The sequence below is a fragment of the Melanaphis sacchari genome, unplaced genomic scaffold (genome assembly GCF_002803265.2).
Source record: "Melanaphis sacchari strain LSU unplaced genomic scaffold, SCAv2.0 Contig10_pilon_pilon, whole genome shotgun sequence".
NCBI classification, from domain to species: Eukaryota; Metazoa; Arthropoda; class Insecta; order Hemiptera; family Aphididae; genus Melanaphis; species Melanaphis sacchari.
In genome coordinates this window covers 2,866,728-2,880,335 of record NW_020270420.1, presented here as the reverse complement: position 1 = coordinate 2,880,335, position 13,608 = coordinate 2,866,728, and the positions used below count along the sequence as shown (strand labels likewise).

At 27.0% G+C, this 13,608-nt stretch overlaps 3 protein-coding genes across 3 annotated transcripts; 1 reads left to right on the top strand and 2 right to left on the bottom strand.

The window, feature by feature from the left end:
- The first annotated feature begins 1,694 nt into the window (after nt 1–1,694).
- On the top strand, nt 1,695–3,737 carry LOC112603646 (40S ribosomal protein S3). Its single transcript, XM_025352334.1, has 4 exons — nt 1,695–1,762; nt 1,835–1,874; nt 2,921–3,428; nt 3,500–3,737. Exons 2-4 carry the CDS (start codon nt 1,842–1,844, stop codon nt 3,694–3,696), a joined length of 738 nt encoding a protein of 245 aa, XP_025208119.1. The 5' UTR covers nt 1,695–1,762; nt 1,835–1,841; the 3' UTR covers nt 3,697–3,737.
- A 2,156-nt stretch (nt 3,738–5,893) lies between these two features.
- Nucleotides 5,894–8,580, bottom strand: LOC112603651 (RNA-binding protein 25-like). The gene is made up of 2 exons (XM_025352340.1): nt 8,392–8,580; nt 5,894–8,307 (listed from the first exon to the last, which is right to left on the bottom strand). Exon 2 carries the CDS (start codon nt 8,285–8,287, stop codon nt 6,059–6,061), a length of 2,229 nt encoding a protein of 742 aa, XP_025208125.1. The 5' UTR covers nt 8,288–8,307; nt 8,392–8,580; the 3' UTR covers nt 5,894–6,058.
- Nucleotides 8,581–9,251: 671 nt separating this feature from the next.
- On the bottom strand, nt 9,252–9,636 carry LOC112603671 (chorion class high-cysteine HCB protein 13-like). The gene is made up of 2 exons (XM_025352360.1): nt 9,574–9,636; nt 9,252–9,479 (listed from the first exon to the last, which is right to left on the bottom strand). The coding sequence occupies exons 1-2, from the start codon at nt 9,634–9,636 to the stop codon at nt 9,252–9,254; spliced, it is 291 nt and encodes a 96-aa protein (XP_025208145.1).
- Nucleotides 9,637–13,608: the final 3,972 nt, after the last annotated feature.

Below are 13,608 nucleotides of genomic sequence, written 5' to 3'. Positions count from 1 at the left end.
GTGCTATTAATTATTATTTAATGATTGTATGTACCTTCCTAGTGACAGTTTTTTTTTTTTATAATAATTGTTATTATTGATATGCTATGAAAATAATATAAATATTATTTATAATTTTCCTTATTAATTTCTTTAGATTTATTGTAATTATTAACAACAACTAACTAATGATTGTATAGTATCGTACTAACTAAAAATATAAAATTTATTTTTAAAGATGTCTATAGACTTAAAGTGACTTTTACTATTTTTCACTCGGAATCTAAATAGTAACTAAATTTAAAAGTTTATTAATATACATATATTTTTTTTAAATTATATTTTTAGAATACAAAATTTAAACATTCTTGACTTCACCAAGGGTATAAAACTAATTTATTATTTATATTACTTGAGTGATTTTATTAAAAAGTACGTTCTATATTAAACATCTATTATAAAATAACAACTGATAATTTAAATAATACCAACATAAAACAAAACTTTAAAGGATAGACTAAATGTAATTTGCCGAAATGCTGACACACTCTTTAATCATTAAAATACCAACAAAAAATACAAGTTCAAGGATTTAAATACATACAATTCTCATTTTTTAAGTTCCCATTTAACAATTTACACTTTGGTTTACCTGATCCTTTTTGTTCTTAAGTCTCAATTAGAATAGTAGATATTTATCTACTATAGTACTGGTTTTGTATGTTAAAAAAATAAATTAAAAGTATTATGTATGTAAAAAGTATACTGATTATTAAAGTATTAAATATGAATTGAATTATCGGATATCCTTTCCTCCCTTCTATCTATAAAATATTTAATATTTATTCACCAAAATACTTTGTTAAAAGTGTTTGTTCTGTTTTATTAGTAATAAGTTATGACTAATAATAAATAATAAAGCAAAATAAATCATATTTATTACTAATAAATTATAACTTATAAGTTATAACAATAATAACAAAAAATGTAGAAATAAAAATTTAAAATATAAAAAATATTTTCTTTATGAATTTATTCATCACAGCAAAATCAAATGATATTTTCTCCGTTTCTTAATCTAAATGTCGTTATCATATGACTTGACTGTGAGAATTTAAGATTAATCAGGTATGAGATATTTTACTTTATTTCCAGCTCAATATTTTCCGAAGTCCTCGCACCAAGAAATATAAATGGCTTATGAGGTCTTAACACAAATTATATGGCGGTGAAAATATAAACAAACTCGACCACGGTTTTGGTTATTAGAAGTATAATTGGAACCTAACAGACCAAACGCTGGACTATGGCGTTCACCATATTTGCTAACTTTAATTTAACAGTTTAACAAGCAGACGGTCCGAATTTCTCTGTTATCAAACGTTTTCAAAGTTATCGCTATTGAATTTCCTCATTGTTGACGTGAGTCTATGACACCATTGGCACCTAATTTTGAATATTATGTTGGCGGCAGTATTTTAGGTATATTCGTTAAACATCGCCTATCATTATACCTCAAATCCTGGTTTGTAGTTTTATGATTATATATAGTATAATATGTGATAAAGGAAATAATTTTTTAAAACATGCTACGCTATCTATATGTGTTATACAAAACTGTTCGTTCTGCACTGACTAAAATTCTGTTGGTTACACTGTTTGGTTGGCTTTTCGTCAAAGAAATTGTTTGGTTAACATTTTTAATGCCATTTGTTCTACGTCCAGAAAATTGAAACGTGCCGTCAAATTTTATTTTGCTTTAACCCCTCGGAAATAACTAGCAAGACTTTAAAAATTTTATGTCGTATAAAAAAACTCCATCTCAAGTACTTAACATCAAATATGTTTTTTTTTTAGACAAGATGCCAGCTAAAACGACTTCTGTTAAGAAAAGGGTGAGTATGTTATGCGCCTAGCATGTTTACTATTTCTCTATTAAAAACTTGAATGACTTAAGTATTTTTATTGATATTTTACTACACATCATTTATTTTTTTAATTGTTCAAAGATATGACATCTATACATTACTTGACATATTTTTGACAAAACTATCACTGCGCGTGTCGGTCATCGTATCCTGTTTATATAGTGCATGTTTCTTTTATAGTGAATTATATCTATAAATATCTGTTATAAAAATGTGTTAGGTTTGGATATTCAAAATAAATTGTTACTCATTGATTTGAAATTTCACTGTATCCAATGATAACAATTTAATTAGTTCAGTCATTTATACATATTAACTATAATTAACGATAATTTTGTCAATATTAAGGCGTATTTTAACAAGATGTGTAGCAACAATATAATTCTTAATGAAGACATTTAAAATTTTACACTTAGTATATTAATTAATGTTTACCAAGGTTGAAATGTAATTCCCTATTAGAGACCAATATTCTACTGGTATGAATAAATTAATCAACCCATTGATTCTGTAATTTTTGCCTGTAGCTATCCTAGTTAACTTTATCATTTAAGTGAACATAGGTTTAGATTTTTGGTAATAATTTTTCACTTTTAGGTACACACAAATAAACATGATATGACCAATCTTTTTACATTATCATTACATAATCGTTTTTAACACTGATTTTTTCTATTTATTAATTATTTTTTCAAAATATTGAATAATTTTTATTTTAACTTTGTAAGTACTAATTACATTTAATCTACAAAATTATTGATCCGTTAAAAGATATTGGTGAAAGAAAAATTGGTCATTTTTATCCAAACCATTTTTGATTCAGTAAATTTCAAATTTTTGAGTTCATTAGGTTCTTTTAAAACCATCTATATGGTAGAATCAATCTATCTTTTTCTTTATTAAAAAAATAAAATAAAAATAGACAGAAAAAACAATCCTTATTACTATATTGGTACTATACCTGTATGTAAAATTTATCTCTTATTATACTATTGATTATGTCTCCTTTTTAGTTTGTGTCAGATGGTATGTTACGTGCAGAACTCAACGAGTTCTTGACACGAGAACTTGCTGAGGATGGTTATTCTGGTGTAGATGTCCGTGCTGCTCCATCGCGCACAGAAATTGTTATTTCTGCAACACGTACCCAAAACGTATTGGGTGATAAGGGACGTCGTATTCGTGAATTAACATCTCTTATCCAAAAACGTTTTGACTTCAAAGATAAAGCAGTTGAACTTTTTGCTGAAAAAGTAGCACAACGTGGATTGTGTGCTGTTGCCCAAGCAGAGTCTTTACGTTACAAGTTGATTGGAGGATTAGCTGTCAGGAGAGCATGTTATGGTGTGTTGAGATTCATCATGGAAAGTGGAGCTAAGGGATGTGAAGTTGTAGTATCTGGTAAATTAAGAGGTCAACGTGCCAAGTCAATGAAGTTTGTTGATGGACTTATGATTCACAGTGGTGACCCATGCAATGATTATGTCAATGTGGCTACTAGACACGTTTTGTTAAGACAAGGTAACTGTTGTAAATGTTAATACTTTTTTTGTAAAACCTATTGATTATTATAAAATTATATTTGTTTTTAGGAGTTTTGGGTATCAAGGTTAAAATTATGTTGCCATGGGACCAAACAGGTAAACTTGGTCCAAAGAAGCCTTTGCCAGACAATGTCAGCGTTGCAGAACCTAAGGAAGAAATTCTACCTATAGCACCAACCAGTGATATCAAATCCAAACCAGAAATAGCTGTACCTGCTGTTCCAGTTGTACCTGTTGTTGGTTGAAATGATTGTATAAAATAAACTTAAAGTTTTTTAAAACACAAGCCTTGATTCTATTTTATTTTAACTATTTTTATGTTGGTATAAACAATTCTTTTGTTAAAGTAAAAAATTGTACATCGTTATTTATTACCTTCTGCACAGAGTTTAACCATTATCTAGAGCAGCATTTCTCAATGAATTTTATCCATGAACCCATTTTATTATGTTCACTTTTATTGTGGAACCCGTACTTTTTCAATCGTCTAACACAACAAATTATATCAAGAATATTTATAACAAAAATAATTATTTCATACTATAATAATAATTAATTAAAAAATAATTTTCTGAACTAATTCAAAGTAATAAGGACTAGATTTTAATGAGATGGTTAAAACTTAAAACTGCTTTTATTATTACAGTTATACTTAATATTGGGTTTTATTTATGTTAAATTTTCATGTCGGGTTTGGTAACATGTATGGTATTTTATTTTTATTGATACAGAAGTTTTTACTACAATTTACTACTATTATGTATTGAAGTATGCTTAATAAATGTTAACCTACCACAACTTTTTTCCATTACTGGTCACTGTTTTCAGTCGGACCTTTTTTAAACTAATTGTCTTGAAATTAAAACACTAATTTTGCTGTACTCTTTAAGTATTGTTGTTCTTAAAATTATAGAATGAGCTTGAACTGGCAGGAATAACATGGCACTACCTACTATCTTATTTTATTTGGCCACCCCATTTCCTTTTCTTTTATCAGGTGTTGCATGAATATATTAAATTTGTATATATTTCAAATTTTTCAACTTGTAACGCTTTACTTAAAAATTTGTTAATGATTGAAATAAGCCGTTGCTGTGTGTAAAATATAAACATTTAAAATGTTTTCCAATTAATTTGGATGTATTAGAATATCTTATAATGAACTATTAAAAGTCTTATGTCCATTGATGATTTATTGGTAATGTAAATTGTAAAGATTGTTTCATTATTGACAGTTTTCTTTTAATACTAAATGAAGTAGATTCATGATCGTAAATGATATTAATTTTTTTTTTATCAGCTCCCCTAGAGTATTTTTCATAATTCCAAAAATTAGAACTTAATGTAGATCTTAGTATAGTCATAGTTTTATCTTAACTCTCAATCAAAATAGTTTATTTAATATTAATCCTTATTTCAATTTAAATACAAAAATGAATAGTCTGCATGCTTAAATTTGTTAGGGAGATTACTATTTTGTCTTATTTTAGGCCTTAGATTGAATATTAAATCAATTGCTAAATATATTGTGTTAACAATTGTAAGTTAAAACTAAAAACTAAAAGCCAACCACAGACTTTATAAAGGAAAAAGTTACGTGGTTTTGGAACTCTTGAATTATATCAATAATTGCTAGTTTAAATATTCAAACAATCCATGTTATTAATATTTTACCTATTTTTGAATAAAATGAGTACCTAACTAAACTGCATATTTTTTTCAGTAAAAAATGCTTCATTTAGTTATCTGTGTAAACATAATGTATGAGATATTCTAGAGAAATCTTTTATTAATTTTGTTTTAAGTTATTAATAACTGTATAATTTTTAATTGTAGCTATGACTTATATTAAGATATGTTTATATTTATACAGTAAGTATGTTAATTTACAATTACTTTCAAATTCAATATCACAACACTACTACATGATCATCAATTGTCCATATTAGTCTAAACATGATCTATTATTCAGATACGAAATACTATTTCAACTTTTTCTGTAATCAAGAAAACTGTTTATTAATAATATTAATATATTATTTAGAATAACTATAATAACATGTTAAAAGACAAAAATAGTTTAAATCTAGAATAGTTAATAATATTATTGAAATAATTTTTATTTATTTATTTTTAGTAAACAGTACTTGTATAAAATAGTTGAATACATTTATGAAAATATTAGAATTGAATTAAACATTTATTAAATCACAAAACTGATGCTTAGTGTATACTCATTGTATTTAATCCAGGACAACATTTAATTATTTTAACACAACATTTTTAATATTTGATAATAAATATGGAATAATTAAATACATACATATTTATAGTACATAATAGGTGAATAGTATTCAAAGGATATTATAATGTTAATTATAATATTTTAAATTCGCATAGTATTTTAGTCACACAAAATAAAAATAGTATGGATTTTAAGCCACAAGGATATTTTAATTTTAAAACATTAGATATTGTTGAAAAAAATGATTCAATAATAAAACAATAGCGTGTAATATCTGGGAAATAAATGTAGATTTTTAATTGTCACAATATTATTGAATTATATTATATATACAAAAATTAACATATTACTTATAATACACACTATGGATCTTTATGACCATTTTCTTCTAATTTAACTAATCCTAATTTTTTAGCTTCAACTTCGTATACTAGAAGTCTCCACATTTTTACAACAAATACTTCAGCTTCTTCGTCAAGTACCATCTGGACATCATCGAGTATAGCCTGAGGACTGCTACCAGCTAACACTTTTGAACATATAAAATCTACTAGTGTTGGCTCTGGCTCACCAATATATTCAATAATTTTTTTATTTATCCAAGGTCTAATACGTTTTTCCATCAGTTGATTGTCAACTACACTCCAATCAAGATGAAATGAGAACAAGTCATCTTTATCAGTGGGAATGCGCTCAATTAATTGACGAATACTTTTTTTCTTTTCTTCGACAGCTTTACTTTCTTCTTCTTTTTTATCAGTGTAATCAAGAGGAACCAATTTTCTTTTTTTTGGCCTGGGCAGTTCTTCATCATCATTGTTAAATACATCTTTGACATCCATTCTTTTCTTAATCATCAAAGTGGTAGGTTGAGCCATAGGAGCAAATTCAGGTGGAGGTGTTTGAGATTCAACACTGGGAGGTGTAGCTGGCTGCTGCGGACTGGGTGTTAATGTCTTCTCCATCATATGTCTCTGGCGTTCTTGTTCAATTTCTATATTTTTCTGATTTTGAATTTCTTTTTCAATTTCCATTTCATAGCGCTTTAGTTTATCCTTTTGTTTTTCTGCAACATCTATTAATAATTTGGGCTTGTACATTTCTTCCCTGGCTTTTAAAACCTTGGCAAATTCTAATTCTGGATCTTTATGATCACTGTTATATATTTTATCTCGAATGGCTTCCAGTTCATCTTTCTCTTTTTGTCGATCCCTTCCATCTTCTTCTATTTCTTTTTCGCGCAATTCGATTCGTTTTTGCAAATCTCTACCTTTATAATACTTCTGATCATCTTTTTCATCATCGTAATCTTCTAAAAACTCTTTAAGTTTTTTGGCATTTCTTTCTCTTTCTTCTTCTATCATTTGTTTTTTAGCACGTTCTTTGGATAACTCTTTTTTTTTTTGATTTTCTCTGATTTCCCATTGTTTACGTTTTTCTTGATAAGCTATTTCTCTTTCTCTTCGTCTATCTTCTTCTTTTTTTAATTCCAGCTCTTCTTCTTCCATTTCTTTTTCTCGTAATCGATTTTTATCGTAGTGCCCTCTGCTTTTTTCTGGTTCTTTTTCTTTACGATTTTCTTTGTCAATACTTTTTTCTCTATCTTTTTTTTCTCGTTCTCTTTCTTTGTCTCTTCTTTCTTTTTTTTCCCTGTCACGTTTATCTCTTTCATCTCTTTCCCTTTCCCTTTCTCTTTTGTCTCTTTCTTCTTTTTCTTTATCTCTTTTATCTCGTTCTTCTCTGCGACGTATTCTTCTATTTTCTTCTGAATCTGGACTATCTGGAGTTGCATGTCTTCCATTTAGTTTTTCTTTTTCCTGTTTTTTTTTTCTTTCAACTTCTTTTTCTTCTTCTCGCTTTTTCATGACTTCTCGAAACTTGCCTATTTCTCGAAAAATTAAATTTTTCTTTTCATCTTCATTAGGCACCATATCAAATCCAACACCATCAACTATGCTTGGTTTGTCTTCTTCTTCATTTTGTTTACCTTCTTTGGTCATTTCATCGTTGTGCTCTGTAATTATACTATTTATTCTTTGTCTACAATATACTTCAAATTGTTGATTTTCTTCTGAATCATCAGTACCTTTTTTTTCTGCCTTAAATTGGTCTAATGTTTCTTGCGCTTTTGCATCTACTTTCACCACAAGTTTTTTACCACCTACCTCCATATCGTGTAAAACTTTGATGGCACGCAAGGCAGCTTCAGCTCCATAATATTCACAGAAACCAAATCCTTGTACTCTTTTCCATGAAGCAATATTTCCACAAGTTGCTAAAATGTGCCTAATCATAGTGTCAGGAGCTTTTTCAGAAATGTTTCCAACGAATACAGTAATCGGTGGTTCTGAAGGTGTTGGCTGGCGGAAATTTTTACGAGTAGCACGTGGATTAAAACGCGGAGGAGCAGAGACTACATGAGGTGTTACAGGTACAACTAATGGAGCTTGTTGCATTGGAGACCAAACCATAGACTGAGGCATTGGAACACTAGGCACAGTAGGAGTGAAAGGCATAACTAAATAATTTGGCGAAGTAGTTGGTAAAAATCCGGCAGAAGAAACAGAAGTATTCAAATTCGGATCATCCATAATAAGTGAAATAACTAATGCTAAAAATTAAACCAAACAATAATATTAATATTGATATAATTATTTTAAAGAATACTATAAAATACTACCATAATATATCTTACCAGTACTTCATGCGTGTAATCACCACGTAATATAACACAGAAAAATTTTTTTTACACAAATATTAAGTTAAAAGGTGCAAAATATGAAAAGCTGAATTAATTCGAAGCCTTCTAGTAGTCGTTTCACACTAATAGTACACAAGTATACAACTCTCACCTTAAGCAAATAAAACACACTTTTTAGAAGAAAGTAATTTTATGATAAAAGTATAAAACAAATTAAATTGTAAATTGATAAAGATGATAATGTTTGTTGTATTTATCAAGTTCTTTATTTCATGGAAGAGTAACTAAAGTCCACTTAATTTCAAACTGTATAATATTACTATTATTATATTATAATAAAAAGAATAAACTTATTTTATTTAATTTTAATGAATTTGAATTAGTTCTTACTTCCTTAATCATCTCAAAGTGATTTTTTATCATCCTGTAAATTGGAGTTATCACTACTAGACTGTATTACAATGATATTATGATTAATTTACATTAAAAAAAAAAATCCATTACATAAATATAATAATAAAATATGTATTATATTATATATACTTATAACAATTTTAGAAGATTAAATACCTTTTATTGAATAAATTATTATTAATATTATTTATATTAAAGACATTTTTTTTTTATCATTATTTTTCAATTACAAAAACAAATATTTTCACAAAATATTATACAGAATATTTATAAATTATATTAACAAAATTATAGAAGAAAAATAATATGTATTTATTAAAATATTGACAACATGGAATGTGAGAATAAAACAAAATTCTTAATATAGAAAAATTAGAAAATTTAAAAAAAAAGTAATTTTTAATTAATATTATTATTAAGTATTTATTATATTTACCTAATTAACAAATACATCCTTTAATGCTACCACATAACGTATGTCCACCGCAACCACCACATCCCCCACAACCACCGCAGCCAAATCCGTTGCCTCCATACCCACTACCGCCGCAGCCGCCACAGCCACCACAGCCTCCACAGCAGCAACAACCACCGCAGCCGCAACCACTACAACCACATCCTCCACCTCCACCGCCACCACACTTAACATTAACTGGTACAACGCAGGTCTAAAGAAAAAAAATATAGATAGACGTGGAAAATCAATGCATGACATCCAGTAGGAATTAAATAATTAATAAAATAAATGCAACATAAACTTACTTGAACAATGATTATGAAAACTAAGAGTAAAAGACTGATTAGAAAAACTTTAGACTTGGACATTTTACTTGAATAGCAGAAATTGTACACAAGAATATTTAATTATTTTAATATCAGTATACTGAACGTAAAATAAAAATATAATATTGCTCGTATTCAATATAATATATATATATCAGTCTAAAACAACGAATTAACATACATCTAAATAAAACGTTTTGTTTTAAATTTACACAGAATAAATATTATTATGCGGGTTATTATCATTTCTGCACGATTCAGTATTATGTTTTTAAAAACATAAAATATATTGTTATTTGATTTTGAGTTCGTGCTTCACATGTGCTACAATGTGTTATATATATTATTTTGTTAGAATTCAATATCAATTAAGTATTTCATGACTTTTTTTTTCAAAGAATAATATACAATTGTATCAGTCGACACAATAAGTATAGGTATAGGCTAAGAGTTAAAAAACACATGAGTATAATTTGATGAAAGAACCTACTTAGCGGTGACACTTTCTATTTAAGGATCTTAAATACGCATATTATATATATTGTAAAACATCTCAACACAACTTACATTTTAATCGTTTTAGGAGATTGCCGGGTATGGTAGCAGACGCTAATTTTTTAATTAGATAATTAGTACTTAGGAATTAATACCTAGAGGATTTGTGTGAGAAGTTATCCTGTCGTGAAACCTTTTGTAATAATGATTGGCTTCTTTATTTAACGTTTTTAGATTAAGATCTGTGTAAAGTGTGTAATTAAATACATAAAAAAAGGACATTTATTAGTTTTCTTAGAGCAATATTCTGAAAGGTTTAAAGTTTCTTTAAGTTTGACAGCTTTGCGTTTCCCTTAAGTTTAATTATAAATAGATTTGAGTAGAATTTTATACATAAAAAGTTTAACATTGAAAGAGAAGTATTTATTATCAAGTAAAAAGGTTTCGTTGATTATTTAAAATCAACCTTTTGGATTCAATATAAAAAGCACAAGCTAGTGTTTGAACTAAAGTGAGACTTTGGTACTTGATTACTAAAGAGTAGGTGATTGGGCTTCTATATAAGGTGACATTAGGAGTTGGGACTAGAGGATAGTCTGTGAGTAAAGTATATATGAATCGATTTGTTTGGATTAACTTTGAATTATAATTTTGTAAACCAGCTTTCCTATACGTTGTTTTGTAAATTCAATGAAGCAATGAAAAAGTTATCACTTATCGTTGATAAAAATTAACAACTTATCATCTGCATAATCATCCTCAAATATATAAAGAGTGTTGGGTTTGTCTGAAGCATACATTTTATAAAAAATAAGTGAGCGAATGCCTCGAAGAGGCTTGAAAAATACCAGAGTTTATGCAAAAGTGTAGAACCGGTACAAATTTGAAAATGTCGGTTTGAGAGTTGATAAGTAAGTAGTATGTTGAAGAAAAAAAGTTTTTAAGTTTAAATAACAAACCATTATTTCATAATACAAAATTACATTAGTATCTTAAAATGTAAGGTCATTTGAATTGTGAACAACAAAAATAGGAAGTGTATATAAAGACATATCTACTAGATGTTTAAACTATACCATTATAATATATTCCTATAATATAGTTTTTGTTTTGTTTTAATAATTTCTTTTCTATTTTGTAAATAACTTGTAACTGAAAAAATTTAAAATTTACAAATAACAAATATTTTTGTTTCATTACATATACATTAAATCATTAAGAAAATAATATTCAAGGTGAGACTAAAAATGGATCATTTTATTTGTCAGTACTTTTTATATGTACTCGAAAATTTTACTTTATAGTTTTCATAACATTAATTTATCTAAAATATATTTATAAATATTAAATACATCATGTAAAATATTATTACCGACGACAAAATTACTAAGGTATCGATACAAACTTTTTCCAATGAACCATCAAATGGTCAATCCTTGAAAGTATTGGAAAACCAAAAGAACTCCGAGGTTTATTAACTAAGCAATATTATAGTAAGGTTCTATGTCAGTCATTGACATGATAACATCTCGCAGTGATAGTGATTCAATTGAACCCGCGACGCCGTTTCGTTGCAACCGATCCTGAACGCACCTCCTACATATTTCCAATCACCATCGTTACAGCAGGTCTCTGAAAAACCTGACGAAAGACCGTCCAAACTGGGTATAGCGAGCCCTGTTGTCACCGGTCTGCCAGTAAGACGATGTTTTCCACTGCCAAACATTGTATTAAATGTGACACCTAAGACAATCAAAATAGAGTGCACTACGGTGCAAGTTTCAGTAGACATTTCCTTACCATAGCAACTGCTGGGACCGAGATTGTGGTATACTCTATACACTATTAAAAATAAACGTCGTTCCTTTTGGAAACGTACAAAAAAGTTTTTCCGCTGTATATTTTATTGAGCAGAACATAGCTGGTAGCATAAAATATACTTATTTTATAATAATATTATTATATGCAAGCTTCTGAAAATTGTGCTTGACGCAAATAAGAGTTTTTTTCTATGTTATTTAATTGGGTATTATTAAATGTATTATTATTATTATTATTATTATTATTAATCAACGCCAAAATACAATCGCTAAATTAATCTCTGCGGTTTTAGACTATATTATGTAGATACATTCGATATTTTTGTAACTGGTGTAATAAAAACTAATGAGGAAATTTGTTTATTGTTTTGTTTTATAAAACAATTAAATAATATGACTAATAATTAATAATTTAAAATTTGTATTGAATATTCAAACTTTTTAACAAAGGAACAAAAAATACTATGTAAAAAAATACAGCGAAATACGATGTGTACGATTTCCTTGTTAGGTTTTACTCGTATATGTTAGTGGTATGACAATAATTGTATACAATATATTATACTAAACTATTTTCAATGAATAAATATCCAATACCTCTCGAGTATTTAAGAATCTATAAGAATCTATAATATGATGGTCGTTAGATTAGTGTTTTTTTTTTCATGAATTTAAATTTTCATTTATAATAAATAACATTTTTTTAAAATTAATTTAATAATTTAAATTTTAGTAGTGTAAAATAATTATTTCTGATTAATTATATACAAGGATAAATAAAAAAAAATATGATTTATTTATCATTTTTAAATTCATAATAATGTTATTCTATCTAATACCTAGCTAATATTTATCATGCACTAAAATACAAAATATATTTTATACAAGTACACAAATATGTTGTTGAATAGTTTAAACATTTGTAATTATTACCACGTACCTACTTTGAACAATGTGCCCATTAATTAAAATTTACATTCATATGATAAATTCAAGGAACCCGGTTTATTTTAGCATCAATAATTAGCTTGATGGCTACATCCATAAGTAAGATTTAAGTTTGTAATACTTGTAATAGTGACCAAGCGGTTCGGCAGCGACACCAAATATAAGATTTACGATTATCGTACGCCATAGGATATAGGCATAGCAGCAGGCATTATGAAATTATATTAATTACTAATTAATAATTAATATAAATGGTAAAAGTTTATATATTAAAAACATATTGAACAATATAAATATTTTTTTCAAATAAAATATAATACACAATCTAGACTATTTGATACAATACAAGTATACACTACACACAAAATGTATAAAGATTAAAGACTAGATCTGAAAAATAATTTTAATGTAAGCAGTTATCGATTTACGGAGTTACGACACTTTTTTATATTGATATACAAAATATCTCTTGAATTAAAAATAATTAAGTTCATTTATTCTAGCAAAATAATAAGCAGGAACATTTTTTTTTTATACATTTTTACATCAAATTTTTATGGTTATAATGCATAAGTCATATTGATTATTAAATATTTATATATTCTTGATAATTTTCTCAAAATATATTATGATTCACAGCACATGAATTCAATTTCTATTTTCATAAATCCACAATAAAACTATATATTATATTGAAAGTAATTTATAAGTTCAGTTAAAATATTAAATAATAAATATAACAAAAACATAG